The 13674-nt window shown below is 40.1% G+C and overlaps 2 protein-coding genes across 9 annotated transcripts in view; both read left to right on the forward strand.

The window, feature by feature from the left end:
• The window catches only part of grm8a (glutamate receptor, metabotropic 8a), a 330926-nt gene that overhangs the window by 17449 nt on the left and 299803 nt on the right, over window positions 1-13674 (forward strand). The window lies entirely within an intron of this gene.
• Window positions 11399-13674, forward strand: part of LOC307021758 (uncharacterized protein) — a 2931-nt gene continuing 655 nt past the window's right edge. Inside the window, exons 1-3 of the mRNA XM_079654173.1 lie at window positions 11399-12527; window positions 12640-12922; window positions 13023-13674. The exon at window positions 13023-13674 is cut by the window's right edge and continues 655 nt beyond it. Coding sequence (XP_079510299.1) covers window positions 12154-12527; window positions 12640-12922; window positions 13023-13674 — 1309 coding nt within the window. The 5' untranslated portion in view covers window positions 11399-12153. The remainder of the gene's footprint in view (window positions 12528-12639; window positions 12923-13022) is intronic.

Below are 13674 nucleotides of genomic sequence, written 5' to 3' on the forward strand. Positions count from 1 at the left end.
GCTGTGTATCGCTAAACAAGGAAACAACACCTCCACGGAGCTCAGCGCGATTCACAACGTCCCGACCAATCAGAGCACACTGTGCTCACAGGGAGGGTGGGGGCTGGAGCTATTGGAGCTACAACGAGCCGTTAAAGGCAGAGAGTGAAATTCAGTGAATAATACACGTAGTTTAAAGAGATGCTGTATGAGAAACCAATGTGAGTTTGGAAAATTGCACAATATAAATCTATTCTAGTAGACCTCAACAATGGAATTATGATCAGTGGAAATGGCCATGACATGGGACATTTAAAGGAGCATAATAGAGCCCCTATTAATAACCATTTCTGATAAGTCATAGATAACAAGCTAAACTCAATGGATGATACCATGTGTATGTTTGATATGGAGACATGAACAGCGGATATCTTCATAATGTTTGTCAATGAAATAAGCAGATATAAAACAAGGAAAGAAAATCTCCTGTTATTTTTATTTTCCTCACATTCACCTCCTAATGTGTTTTCCCTCCGTTATTATCTTGTTGCCTCTCATCCATATTCCATGTTTCATGTGCCTCTGCTTCTTTTCCCTTCCCCTAAAAGAGAAGGATGGGGCCAGTAAAAAGTGATAGACAGAAAGAAGCCGGGCTGTAAAGGTGATGGATAAGGAGATGGGAGGCAGTAAAATGGTAATCACCAGAGGAAGAGAGTTCAGTGAAGAAGCAGCGGAGGACTCCAGAGAAAGAGGAGGTGTTTTTTTTTAAAAATCTCACAGCGATGTTAAAGTAGATCTGAGAGAATAGGTGGGAGGATAAAAGAACAACGAGGTTAAGTGTTTGGCATTTCCACATCCCTTCCACGTTCCTGCTCTTGGCATGCCTCAATCCAGCTTCTTCTCCGTCTCCTGCAGCCTTCTTCTGACCATGTTAATAGCAGCAGCGTATTATTTATGAAAGGAGGCGAGAAGACATGGAAAGAACATTAGCAGAACAGTCTGGGTCCTCCTGCGATACAAACCATATCTTTGAAGGAACATTGACAGGATCTGAGCTCGTGTGTTTAAAATAGATGTCCTCCTTTTGAGACGTATATAGAACATGACATATGCTTGATATGACACCCTTTCTCTCTCGTTTTCTCCTTTACATGCTCACACACACACACACACACACACACACACACACACACACACACACACACACACACACACACACACACACACACACATGCTCACACACACATGCTCACACATACACACACACACACACACACACACACACACGCTCACACACATGTTCACACACATGCTCACACACATGTTCACACACATGCTCAAACCCACGCACGCACACACACACACACCCACACACATGCTCACACACATGCTCACACACATGCTCACACACGCTCACATACACACACGCGTGCTCACACACTCACGCACGCACCCACACCCACACACACACACGGAAAGACAGACCAACACACACACACACACACACACACACACACACACACACACACACACACACACACACACACACTCACACACACACACACACACAATGCATTTCTATCCCCTCTATTTGTTAGTGTAATACAATTACAGTGATCGATATAATTGATTGCTTATTGACACTATGATTGGTTTACTGGGAGCTGGGAGTATTAGTTATTAGTTGTGTGTGTTTGTGAGAAGGAGACTGAGAGTATATTACTTGCAGGGTTTTGCCAATTACCCCCCTAAGCTGGGGGTCAAGGAGGAGAAAGACAGAAAGCATTTTCTCTTTATTTCCTTTAATCCGCTTTCATTGCCTCGCATTACGAAGTCTCTCTCCCCCTTCAATTCTCTCCAACCCTCTTATGGATTCAACATTGTCTCTCCTCCTCTTCATCAGTGTCACACAGACGCGGAAGAAGTACTCAGACTCGTAACTTTTCTAGTAGAACTTCTTCAGTCTTTATATACTCTGTCAGAAGTAGAAGTTCTGCATTTGAACTGTTACTTACTAGTATTATCAGCAAATGTCACTTAAAGTATATGAAATAAATATGCAGAATAGCTCTTTTCAATGTTTTATAGTATTTTAGAACAGCTTAAAAATACCATAATGCTGTTGTTTGTCAATGTGGAAACAATTTCAGTTAGTTTTTAAAAACGGGTTATAATAGGACAGTACAGCATAATATAGCCAGTTGTTCTGAGTGTTAAATAAATGTAAGGAAGTACAAATGGAGCGTCAAATGGAAATACTCGTAAGTAACGTAAGGCCATACATGAGTAAATGATCACATTTCAGTAAGACCACGCAGTGTTTAGACAGCAAAAACGGTTGTAAGATCATTTTGGCATAATTACTTGTATTACCGTTGAACAATATATTAATATGATCATGGTGTGATTTTTGTAAGTTGTACCAAAACAATATATTTGTGTATATCCGTAGAATACACTTTGTAGTCCGGCGACACAGTGCTTAATTCAGAATAATATTAACACTCATTTTGTCTGTCACAATATAGCACCTGTTTTTTGGACGAACACATATGGGAATTCCGATTACATTTCATTTAAGTGTGCGGGGTTTCAGTATCTGATTGGACTCTCAGTGACACCCCGGATATGATATTCATTTTCTATATCAAAGTGTTTAAAATGGATCCAATCAGCGTCTTTAAAAGCCTTGCTGCAGCACATCTAGAATAAGGACTTCCAAACGCAGCGTTCCTATTGGCTAACACACTGAGCGCACCTGAAAAAAGAACTGCATGCTTATGTCCTACGGGCTTTCATTAAAGTGAACGGACTATAAAGCGAGTAGGTCCAGAATGAAAGTGTGATATAACCATCCCTTTTTATTCTTTCTCCATTCCCTCTGCCTCTGACGTTTTGACTCCAGCCTCTTCATCTTCCCTCCTCCTCCTCTCTCTCTCTCCCCTCCCGCCCCTCGCCCTCTCTGCGCCCGCTGCCCTCGCTGCCCTCGCCTCTAGCGTTGCTCCTCCGAGGTAAGGCAGCGGTAAATGGTGAAAACATGTATTTGTAATGGCCACGCCCATTACGCTGGAATCTCAGCTTGAATTATGCATGTGGGATGTGTGAGAGAAAAGAGAGTAAAAAAAGAAGACGACAGAGATGGGATAAAAATGAGAGAGGTGTATTTTGTAATAATCACAGGTCTGACACAGGAGAGAGGAGTGCGACCCTCATTTTATCTCCCTTCACCTCCCTTCATCGCTCTCTCCCTCTCTCCAGGGCTCCCTTTCCTCTCTGTCTCACTATTTCATCATCTCTTCGCTTCTCTTTGACTTTTTCACACTTTTTCATCTCTCTCTCCCTCCCTCCCTCCTTCCTTTCATTCCCTCTCTGAATTATTGCTCTTTTTTCTGTGAAGCTGGCCGTAGTAATGCAGCGCGAAAGGGAAGAGAAAGAAGGGAGAATGAAACATAAAGTTACAGGAGTAGAAAGCAGGCACACAAATTGAAGGACGGTTGTGGCTTGGACTTTAAACTATTGATTAGCTTTACCTCTCCAAAAACACACACTTATAATATAATGGACAATGGAGGAGGGTCGACATGCTCACCATGCAACCCTTTCTCTTAAAAATTATGTTCCCGCAGACACTGGAGCACATACCGTATGTGACTCTGCTATTCCTCTCCTTCATTTCCCCACCTTCGTCTTTTATTCCAAGTATAGCTAACACTTCTTTATGGTGTGTAATTGTGTGATTCCATGCACAGTGAAGCGCTATTTTAATGACTCCAGATATATTGTTTCTGGTAGAAGGTGCTTTTAACTGTGCAGAGCAGGCTGCTACAGCAGAGTTTTATCGAGACAATATATATCGTCCAGGGTTACATCAATAACAGGAGATGAGAATAGGGGAATTGATCACCCCAATACATATCCACCCTCCCGGGAGCATTTCAAAAAGGTGGTGGGGGGGGGGGGGGGGGCTGGGGGGGGGGGGGGGGGTGCTAGTGGATCGCCGGAGCTGTATTAGATTAACATTAACATGCTTATTGTAGTTCTAAGTGCAATGCCTTGCGGCCTGTAGCACATGTGCACATGAGCATATGTGTGGGCTGGACCTTTTTTTTCAGGAAAGGAGAGAGCACAGAGAGTAGAGTTGTCGATTCTTGTTCAGTTTTCTGTGACTATCTTCCTCACCCTCTCAGACTTTGAGTTGCGCGCTACTAAAGAGACGTGTTACCATGGAAACCAAACAATGGTCTAGCTGTATTAAAGTCCGAGTGGAAACAAACAGTCCTGAGTAAATCTGATTTTGTCAGAAATCGGGAGAAATGCGGGAGAAATATGACCCCGGGAGGAAACCGGGAGAGGGCAATGAAATCGGGAGTCTCCCGCGAAAATCGAGAGGGTTTACAAGTATGCCCCCACGATTTAATTTGAGGTCTTCTTAACACGTGCGCTATAGACAACGAATAAATATACTATTCATTATAAAGGGAACTCTTTGTAAAGCAAAGTGCCACCAATGGAAGAAAAACTTAAATCTGCAGTCTTTGCACATCTTTGCACATAATATTATGGTATTTAGTCTCATTTAGGGACCATCGATTGATGCATTGTGAGTCATTTTAGTCCGTCGTACGGGGTATAATATTTCTCAGAGACTCTGTAGCTCATGCACCATCTGTGAAGTTCTGTGTCCTGCCACACCAGCTGAAACACAGGATGAGTTTCAATCACAGTCCGAACACTCTGTCCTGAGAAGAGGTCCAATCAGAGAGATGAAGAGAAAACACCCGTGGGGAGGAGCCAATGGGGTTTCACATGATACAGATAAATACACTGTTTTGAATCTTTAGTACGTATCACACAATAAGGAAAAGAATATAACGGTGGCACCAGCACTGAAGATAGTCCTACTAGCTGTTTAATTGCAACACTTTAGAAGCAAACAATGTCCATTTTCTACCACTATTACAAGTATTTCTAGAAGGAGTATATTCTTGGAAGTCAGCAAATCGTACTTCCCTGCTGTGTGTGTGTGTGTGTGTGTGTGTGTGTGTGTGTGTGTGTGTGTCAGATGTGACTCATGGTGACTCTCACACACACTCTGACTGGCTGTCGGCCCCTCTCCAGCCCTGCTTCAGAGCCGAAGATAAATATGAACGGGTGCCTCGATAGCAGACCTCTAGGCCTTGGTATTTGGGTTTATTTTTTATATTTCAACACAACATCTGTGATAATTGGGATGGCATTTAGAATTTTTTTTACCAGTTTCCTCTGGTATGTCAGTGAGAACAAAGACAGGGACAGAAAGTGGCTCGTCTTTAAATGCTTTGTGCCCTGCGCTGGCTACTCTAAATTGTCCTCCAGACGTTCATGTGAAGATGTTTAATTGGTCTACTTCCTGAATCTTAAGCTGGTGATTAATCAACATTTTACAGGATCTAATATGCAGTGTTTTGACAATACGATGAAGACAAAGTCTATGAATATGAAGCCAAATCAGTAGAGGTAAACAGTATGAATTATATATATACTTTATTCATCCTAAAAAAGGGAGATGTTTTTTTGTCACAGCAGCTAAACAGGGCATTACCCGTGAGTTAAACATATAATTAAAATAGAATATTTAAAGGTGACCTTTCATGCAAAATGCACTTTTGTACGTCTTGTATACATGAATATGTGTCCCCGGTGTTCCAGGGAACTCACCAGGTGTCAGAAAACACAACCCTCTCTATTTTCCTCCATACCCAAATCTCTTAAAAAGGGGCTGCAACGGATCTGATACAGACTGATCCAGATTTGAACACTTCTATGACGTCACAGAAGTGGCGCTACGGCTATTGGGCCAACTCCACCAATCAGGAGGAGACAGCCACGGACATTGCCGTTCCAAAGCGCTGGAGACGCTGTAGTACATATGCCAGGCCTGTAGATGGTGCTGTTCTCACATAATCAGCCCATGCAAAGACAGTGTTAAATTGAGCGAAATGAGGAATGGCTAAAATGCATGATCTGTTTGGTATTTTGAAAAATAAAATATATAAATATGCCTTATATAGGTATGGTACTGTAAGTACATATCAACAGAAGAAAGATGTATATCATTGGACAAAAAGATAATACACATAATAAAATACAGGTATTAAATTTGAATATTCTATACTATACTATATTACACTCTATACTACTATTCTATACCATACTATTCCATAATATTATATAATATACTATATTATTACACTGTATACTATACTATAATATTCTATACTGTACTGTCGATACTATACTATAATACTATACTGGACTATACTGTACTACCCTATAATATTTTATACTATACTAACTATATATTAGGGAGGCTGTGGCTCAGTGCATAGTGCGCTATGCAAGTTCGAGTCCCACTGCAGTCAGCATGTCGTTGTGTCCCTGAGACACTACACCCCAAAATGCTCCTGTGGGGATTGTCCACAGTATTGAGTATGTAAGTCGCTTTGAATAAAAGTAATAGTGTTTTTTTTTTTCTTTGTTATGACTTCGTTTCATTTCATTTAGTCACTTCCAGCTGGGATTTCCCTGCTGTTCTCAGTGGGACGAAGGTCTCTTAAAAGCACTTTAGCTCATTGTCCTTCTCTCTCTCTTTATTCCATGTAATATGACATCATTTCCTTTTGAGTTGCATGCATCCAAGTGCTTTGAATCTTTGCACTGGTGACATTTTGACATCACGAGCTCATTCTTGAAACCACTGAGCCGCTGACCCCCGTGTTGCCCGGTATCAGAGCGGTTATTCCTGGAGTGATAGTTCGTTTCAAATCCCTTAAATGCTTCAGCCTCTCACCATTCAGCCGGCTGTGACCTTCAAAGACCACCGTTCACAGGAAGACTCCCTGAAAAACACCTGCTGTCACACACACACACACACACACACACACACACACACACACACACACACACACACACACACACACACACACACACACACACACACACACACACACACACACACACACACACACACACACACACACACACACACACACACACACACACACACACACACACACAGCCTCAAGACACACCATTAAAGTCTTGGGTATTTGCTGCTAAAAGGTCCAAAAAAGGCCGAAAATGAGCCTCAAACTGCTCCAAACATTGTGTGCATGAACACTGAAATCTTCTGAAGCCAACAAATATGTTTAATAGTGACCTCGTCCTCAGTCACAGTTCCCCCTCTGGGAATCTGCTGCTACAGTCTGCACACACTCCTTGTAAGCTTTTACTTCTGCTTTGAAGTCTGAAATACAGTTACCCACGTCCTGAACTGCTTTCTCATAAATAACAAAATACACTCTCACGGTATTTTGGTTGCCTGCCTTTTTGGAACCCTTTTTGTTTAAATAAGTGGCACAGGGTCGCCTTATGTAGTGAAGCAATGAAGAATATGTTCTCTCACTTTGTAATGGCATCCAAGGTTTCCTTTTGCCACTATTTAGAGCGGGGTTGACGACACGCAATCCAAAGCAATAAGCAGCTGAAGGTTTTCAGTCAAAAAATGTAATTTATTAACAAAAAGGTATTGACTTAAATAGTCTCAAAATAAAAAATCTAAATCAATATTTCGGCGATATACTTTCCTATATAAACTATGCTTTGCAGTCCAATTTGCAACACTAATTTCTGTTTACAATTTGCGGTCGAAAAACTGTTCCGCTCCCCATCTCATCAGGCCTCATAGCACCGCGGCTGTCCTCAATTACCTCACTTAAATAAACACCGGAAGGTACAAGGAAACAGATCATATTTACGATTTGAAAATGAACAATCATTTCATCAAAAGATATTCACCATGGCAATATAAATCATTTTCCATCATTAATTCATTTATCAAATTATGAATCTAAATAATAATAAGAACACACTTATTATATTTCTTACTTGGAAACACACACAAACTTTGAGTTTTTAGAAAAGCTCTATATAAGTGTCATGTATTATTATTATTATTATTATTATTATTATTATTATTATTATTATTATTATTATTATTATTATTATTATTATTATTATAGAAAAGCAATATAAGTTAAAAAACACATGTCAATAACCACATCCCCTTTTTTGTGGGTAATTATTTTGGTAAAACAGTCTCAGAGATTTTGTGTCCAGCAAAGAGTTAAACTGAATATGTTTATAATCCATTTACCATACTTATAACGCATTATAATCTACTTATAGCGATACATTACAGTTACACTCATGTTCATAATGCCTCTGCATAATTCATACCAAATAAAGCATGTTGCACTCCGGTCAGGTATCTTGATAAGACTTCAAAATTGACTTCATTCACAGCAGACACATTGAGTTGTAACAGAAAGAGCACAGGTGTTATTAATAACATTAACGATCGCAGCTGATTGGAGCCGTGAGCCATCGCTACTAAAACGAGTTCCACCTGTCCAACAACAAATCAAAATGTCTGCCATGAAAAAGGTCAATCGTCCCTCACTGGAGAGGTTCGGGTGTTTTTATAATCCTCATAGGCATTATGCCCTTTTTAAATGTGAATATAAGTTGCTGTAACTGGTCATTTGTTGCTTTTAATCCAGTGTTTATGTCACTGTGTGTGCTGTGTACATGTGTGATGATTTAAAGTTGATTTTAATACATTTCCATTTGTCCTAATATTGATTTATAAAATGCTTATAATGTGTTTTATGGTCATAAAGTATTATTAATATTGTGCTTACTATAATAACACAGTGCCTTAAGCAGATTATAAGTATGTTCATAATGCATTATAAACATATATACTGAAATATAACTATACTCAACTATACTGTATTATACAACACTATACTTTATCATGCTATACTTTACTTTATTATACCTTATCATATACTAGGGATGTAACGATAACAAAAACTCACTGTACGATAATATCGCGATATTGAAAAATAAAGAAAAAAAAAGTGTATTTTTTTGGTAATTTTTTTTTACTTGAATTTTTTTTCTTTATTAAATAATACATCTGATTTGTACAGCATTTTAGTAGGATAGTAGTATTTTAAAGTATCAACAATATAATAATCAGACCCTGCAATAGAATAAATCAAGTTTCACTTTAGTTTTTCAAGTAACTCAACTCTAACTCACTCACTCAGCATCATCTAGGTTATCTTTTAGGAATATGAGCATGTCCACATTTCCAGGTAGAAGCTGGGATGTTTGGGCGTTTACAATATCCCCTGCTGTGGAAAAAACTCTCTTGCTTGGTACTGATGTTGCTGGGACAGAGAGATATGCTTTGGCCATGGGTGACAGCAGTGGGTCAAACTGTGCATTGTCTCTCCACCACTTCAAAAACAATACAGTTGTTGCCAAGAAGGTGAGGCTTATTGACAGGGCGAGATATAAATATACTGTTGGTACTTGTCAATGTCTCTAGGTATGTACATGTAGCCGTTGTTAGAAATTAAAATCAATGTTGATATGGCGTAATTTGAATTAAATACACTATTTGATTTAAATCAGTTTTATTCTGAAAAACCGGAAGTTCTCACTATTAGCTTAACACTTTTATTCTGAAAATTCGTCACTTCCGGTTAGCATTTAGCATCTGGCGGAATCATACGATTTCAAACCTTGAACCAAGGTGAAATGACATGTGATGTTGTACACTGAGCACACTGGGATTAGCACTCATTTATTGACGCTGAATAATGTGTAGCAGGGAATTTTTAAATAACCACAGACGCTAGAATGATGCAATTTAGCTACAGAAAAAGGCAGGAATTGCATTGGACCCGCCCCCCGACAACGCCGGCCAATAGGAGAAGACCTCAGATGACAACAGGAAGAGCAAGCCAAGAATTGATCTCTTCGACCCCCTGACCTGAACTGACCGGTCGGATGTGGAGAGCGCCTCCACTCGCACATTTCATTTTGTACACCACCGCATATTTTGTGTAATTAAATGCTGTTAACTTTTATAAGCTTCCCTTGACTCTTTTCAGTCTCTCTTGCCTTCAGGGTTCTAGAATTGCTTTCACCGTGTAAATACCATGTCCTTTTGTGCTATCTGTTGATTTATGTTCATGTTGTAACCTACTTGCTGCCATGTTGGACAGGTCTCCCTTGAAAAAGAGATCGATGATCTCAACGGGACCATCTGGTTGAATAAAGGTTTAACATTTTTTTTTTTTTAAATCGCGGTATATTTTGTCAGTCTCACGACGATATTGAGACATTTATTTACCGCGATATTCGATATATCGTTACATCCCTATACTATACTATACTATACTTAATAATTAGATACTTCACTTGACTATAGTCTGCTATACATTTGACTATACTTTAATATACTAAACTACACTCATAGATATTCATATTGCCTTTACGTTAATCATACCAAATATAAGAATCATTTTGCATTAGTTTTTTTGATAATGCATTATAAACATGATCATCATACATTGGATCACCCAATTTACCACTGACTTATGTGAGACGTCAGAATACACGCAGGGTGTTGGATACACATATAGATGAAGCCTCTGAGAAAAAAGTATTTCAGTAAAAAACACAACCTCTAATATAAATGTACTTTATTATGTATTATTAGTTGCAGCATGCTGTGGCAGATTAAGTCAATCATTTATCATGAAGTGCAAATGTTACTAATGCAGTTTTAAATGATATGAACTTGATAGGTATTGACATTTGCATAATTCTGTGTGCTCTAATTGAATTTGCATTCAACTTCTAGCTTTAGCAGTACATCTGTTTTCGGATTTATTGTTTTTTTTATTGAGTGTTTTATTTCACCAGTTCTAATGTCATTTACATAATTTAGTTGAATGTGTAATTAGCTAATCCTCCTCAAACAGATAGTGTTTCTCTGTAGGTCTGTCAGTGACCCTCAGCCTGTGGATTCTAATACCTGTTGGCATGGCGATGGAGGAACCCTCGGGGGTGCTCACCACTGCTTAACTCCATAAAAAAGCAGCTTTCGCAACAATACATAAAACTCTCGGAGCGTGTTTCACTCTCCGTCTCAGAGGGGATTTAAACCGCTAAGACAAGACAAGTCTTTCCTTTGCTCACTGACACACACACACACACACACACACACACACACACACACACACACACACACACACACACACACACACACACACACACACACACACACACACACACACACACACACACACACACACACACACACACACACACACAATACACTTCCTACTCCGCCGCCAAACCGTCATTTGACCAGTGATATTTAACCAAGAAAGGACTCTAGACGTTATAGTTGTCCATCATTTTGACGGAAAGGGTCGTAAAAATGTCCGTCCTTACAATTTTATAAGATAATAAGGCATATTTAAACGCATTAAACTGCCGGTCTTTCGTTCATTACAGTTTTTCTCAATCGCTAAACCCACTATTTAGAATCAAAATTCCTTTCATCAAACCAACAGCACAGCCATCGAAACAGAAAACCATTTCTCTACAACAGTATACCATTTCTCATTGATATCACACAAAATGCAGATGCTAAGCAGTGTTTTGCAAAACAGATCACACAATTCTCTAACTGAAGTTACAATTCTCTACACAAAGATCAAAAATCTGTTGTGTAACTCATGTCTACAAAACAACAAATAATCTTCTCACAGTGGATAACACTTCCTCATAAACTTAGACCATAGCTACACTAATTGACACTTGATGTGCAAAATATTAACACTTGTTATCAGTCAATCACCCCATTGAAAAAGGTAACTCCATGGAATGTACTGTATACCTTACAGTAATGATGTTACATTGAAAACATTTACATGATAGAATTTGCATGACTGTACTTAAAATATTTTTTTAAATGGTGCCGGTAAAGCTATAATAGTGTTGATATGACTTGCATAGGTCTTTGAGATGTTCATATGGGGAGGATTAGCTATAGCTGATACAACATTTTTACAGTCAGTAATTGTGGTCTTTTCCTTTTTGCACATTGAGAAATGTTTTTTTTTGTATTGGGGTGAATTGAGTACTTCACTTCCATGTAAATGAATTGCTCACAGCTGACATCAATGAATTTCCTATAGTAATTGTAATTAGTGAGAATCCTATAAAAGACCTCCCTCACTTCAGTAAGATGTTTGTGTAAACAAAATGGCTGATCGAGTAGGTAGAGGAGCTCTGAGAGGAAGAAGGAACCCTGTTGTTCAGCGAGGAAGAGGGAGGGCTGATGTTCAGAGAGGAAGAGGGAGAGCTGATGTTCAGAGAGGAAGAGGGAGAGCTGATGTTCAGAGAGGAAGAGGGAACCCTCATGTTCAGAGAGGAAGAGGGAGGGCTGTACGTATGCGTGGTGGAAGAGTTGAAAGGGGACCAATGCGAACAGTAGTTTCGGACAACACCCGTGCAACTATTGTGGACCACGTCATAAACCATGGCATGTCCCTCAGTGAGGCTGGCCAAAGGGTTCAGCCCAATATACCGAGATCAACAGTGGCATCCATTATTAGGATCTTCAGGCACGAAAATAGGTAAGCTACTGTAACCCTTTTTTACAGCACTTCATGCATTTCTATTTTGATGTAGGTTTCGATCACTGTTTTTATATTACAGTACATAACATTCTCAAATATTTATTGATAGAACTGAAAGAGCACCCCGCTCTGGTGGCAGACGAAAGGCCTTTACTCCAGAACAAGAGTCTGCCATTGTTGATATGGTTGTGGCCAACAATGAAATCCGCTTAAGGGAGATTCAGGCCAGAATAATTGCAGACCAGGATGTCTTCAGTAACATTCAGTCTATAAGTGTTGCAACCATTGACCGGGTGTTAAAGAGGCAACACCTCAGAATGAAACAGATCTATAAGGTTCCTTTTGAACGCAACTCTGACCGTGTGAAGGAGTTAAGGCACCGGTATGTACAGGTAAGGACCTCAATCACACTGATGGCTTGCCTATATTTTTAGTATGTCTGACTGCTTACAGTAATGTAAAACGGTCCTCTGTTTGTTTCATTTTCTTTAGCGAATGATGGAGCTGGAAGGCAATGCATTACCACATGTTTTTGTATATGTGGATGAAGCAGGCTTCAACCTCTCCAAAGTGAGGAGACGTGGGAGGAACCTTATTGGGCAAAGAGCGACAGTCTTTGTTCCAGGCCAAAGGGGAGGAAACATAACATTGTGTGCGGCTATCTCGACACAAGGCGTCCTTGCTCACATCCCTTTAATGGGAGCATATAACACGCAACGTGTCCTTGCCTTCCTGGATGTCCTGTATGACGGACTTGTGCCACCAGAAGAGAGGGATCAAGTGAGGTCGGTTCACGTGGTCATATGGGACAATGTGGCATTCCACCACTCTCGTGACGTGAGGGCATGGTTTGAGGCTCATCCACACATGGCCATGGAGTTCCTCCCTCCATACTCCCCATTTCTAAACCCCATTGAGGAGTTCTTCTCTGCCTGGAGATGGAAGGTTTATGACCATCATCCTCATGACAGAATGCCCCTTTTGGACGCAATGAATGCTGGCTGTCGGGACATCTCTGCGGAATCCTGTCAAGGGTGGTGTCGACACGCAAGGAGATATTTCCCACGCTGCCTTGCAAGGGAAGACATACGCTGTGACGTAGATGAGGCTATGTGGCCAGACAGACGCCAAAGAGCAGATCAGT

Source organism: Notothenia rossii (genome assembly GCF_949606895.1).
Source record: "Notothenia rossii genome assembly, chromosome: 10".
In the NCBI taxonomy this organism is placed as follows: Eukaryota; Metazoa; Chordata; class Actinopteri; order Perciformes; family Nototheniidae; genus Notothenia; species Notothenia rossii.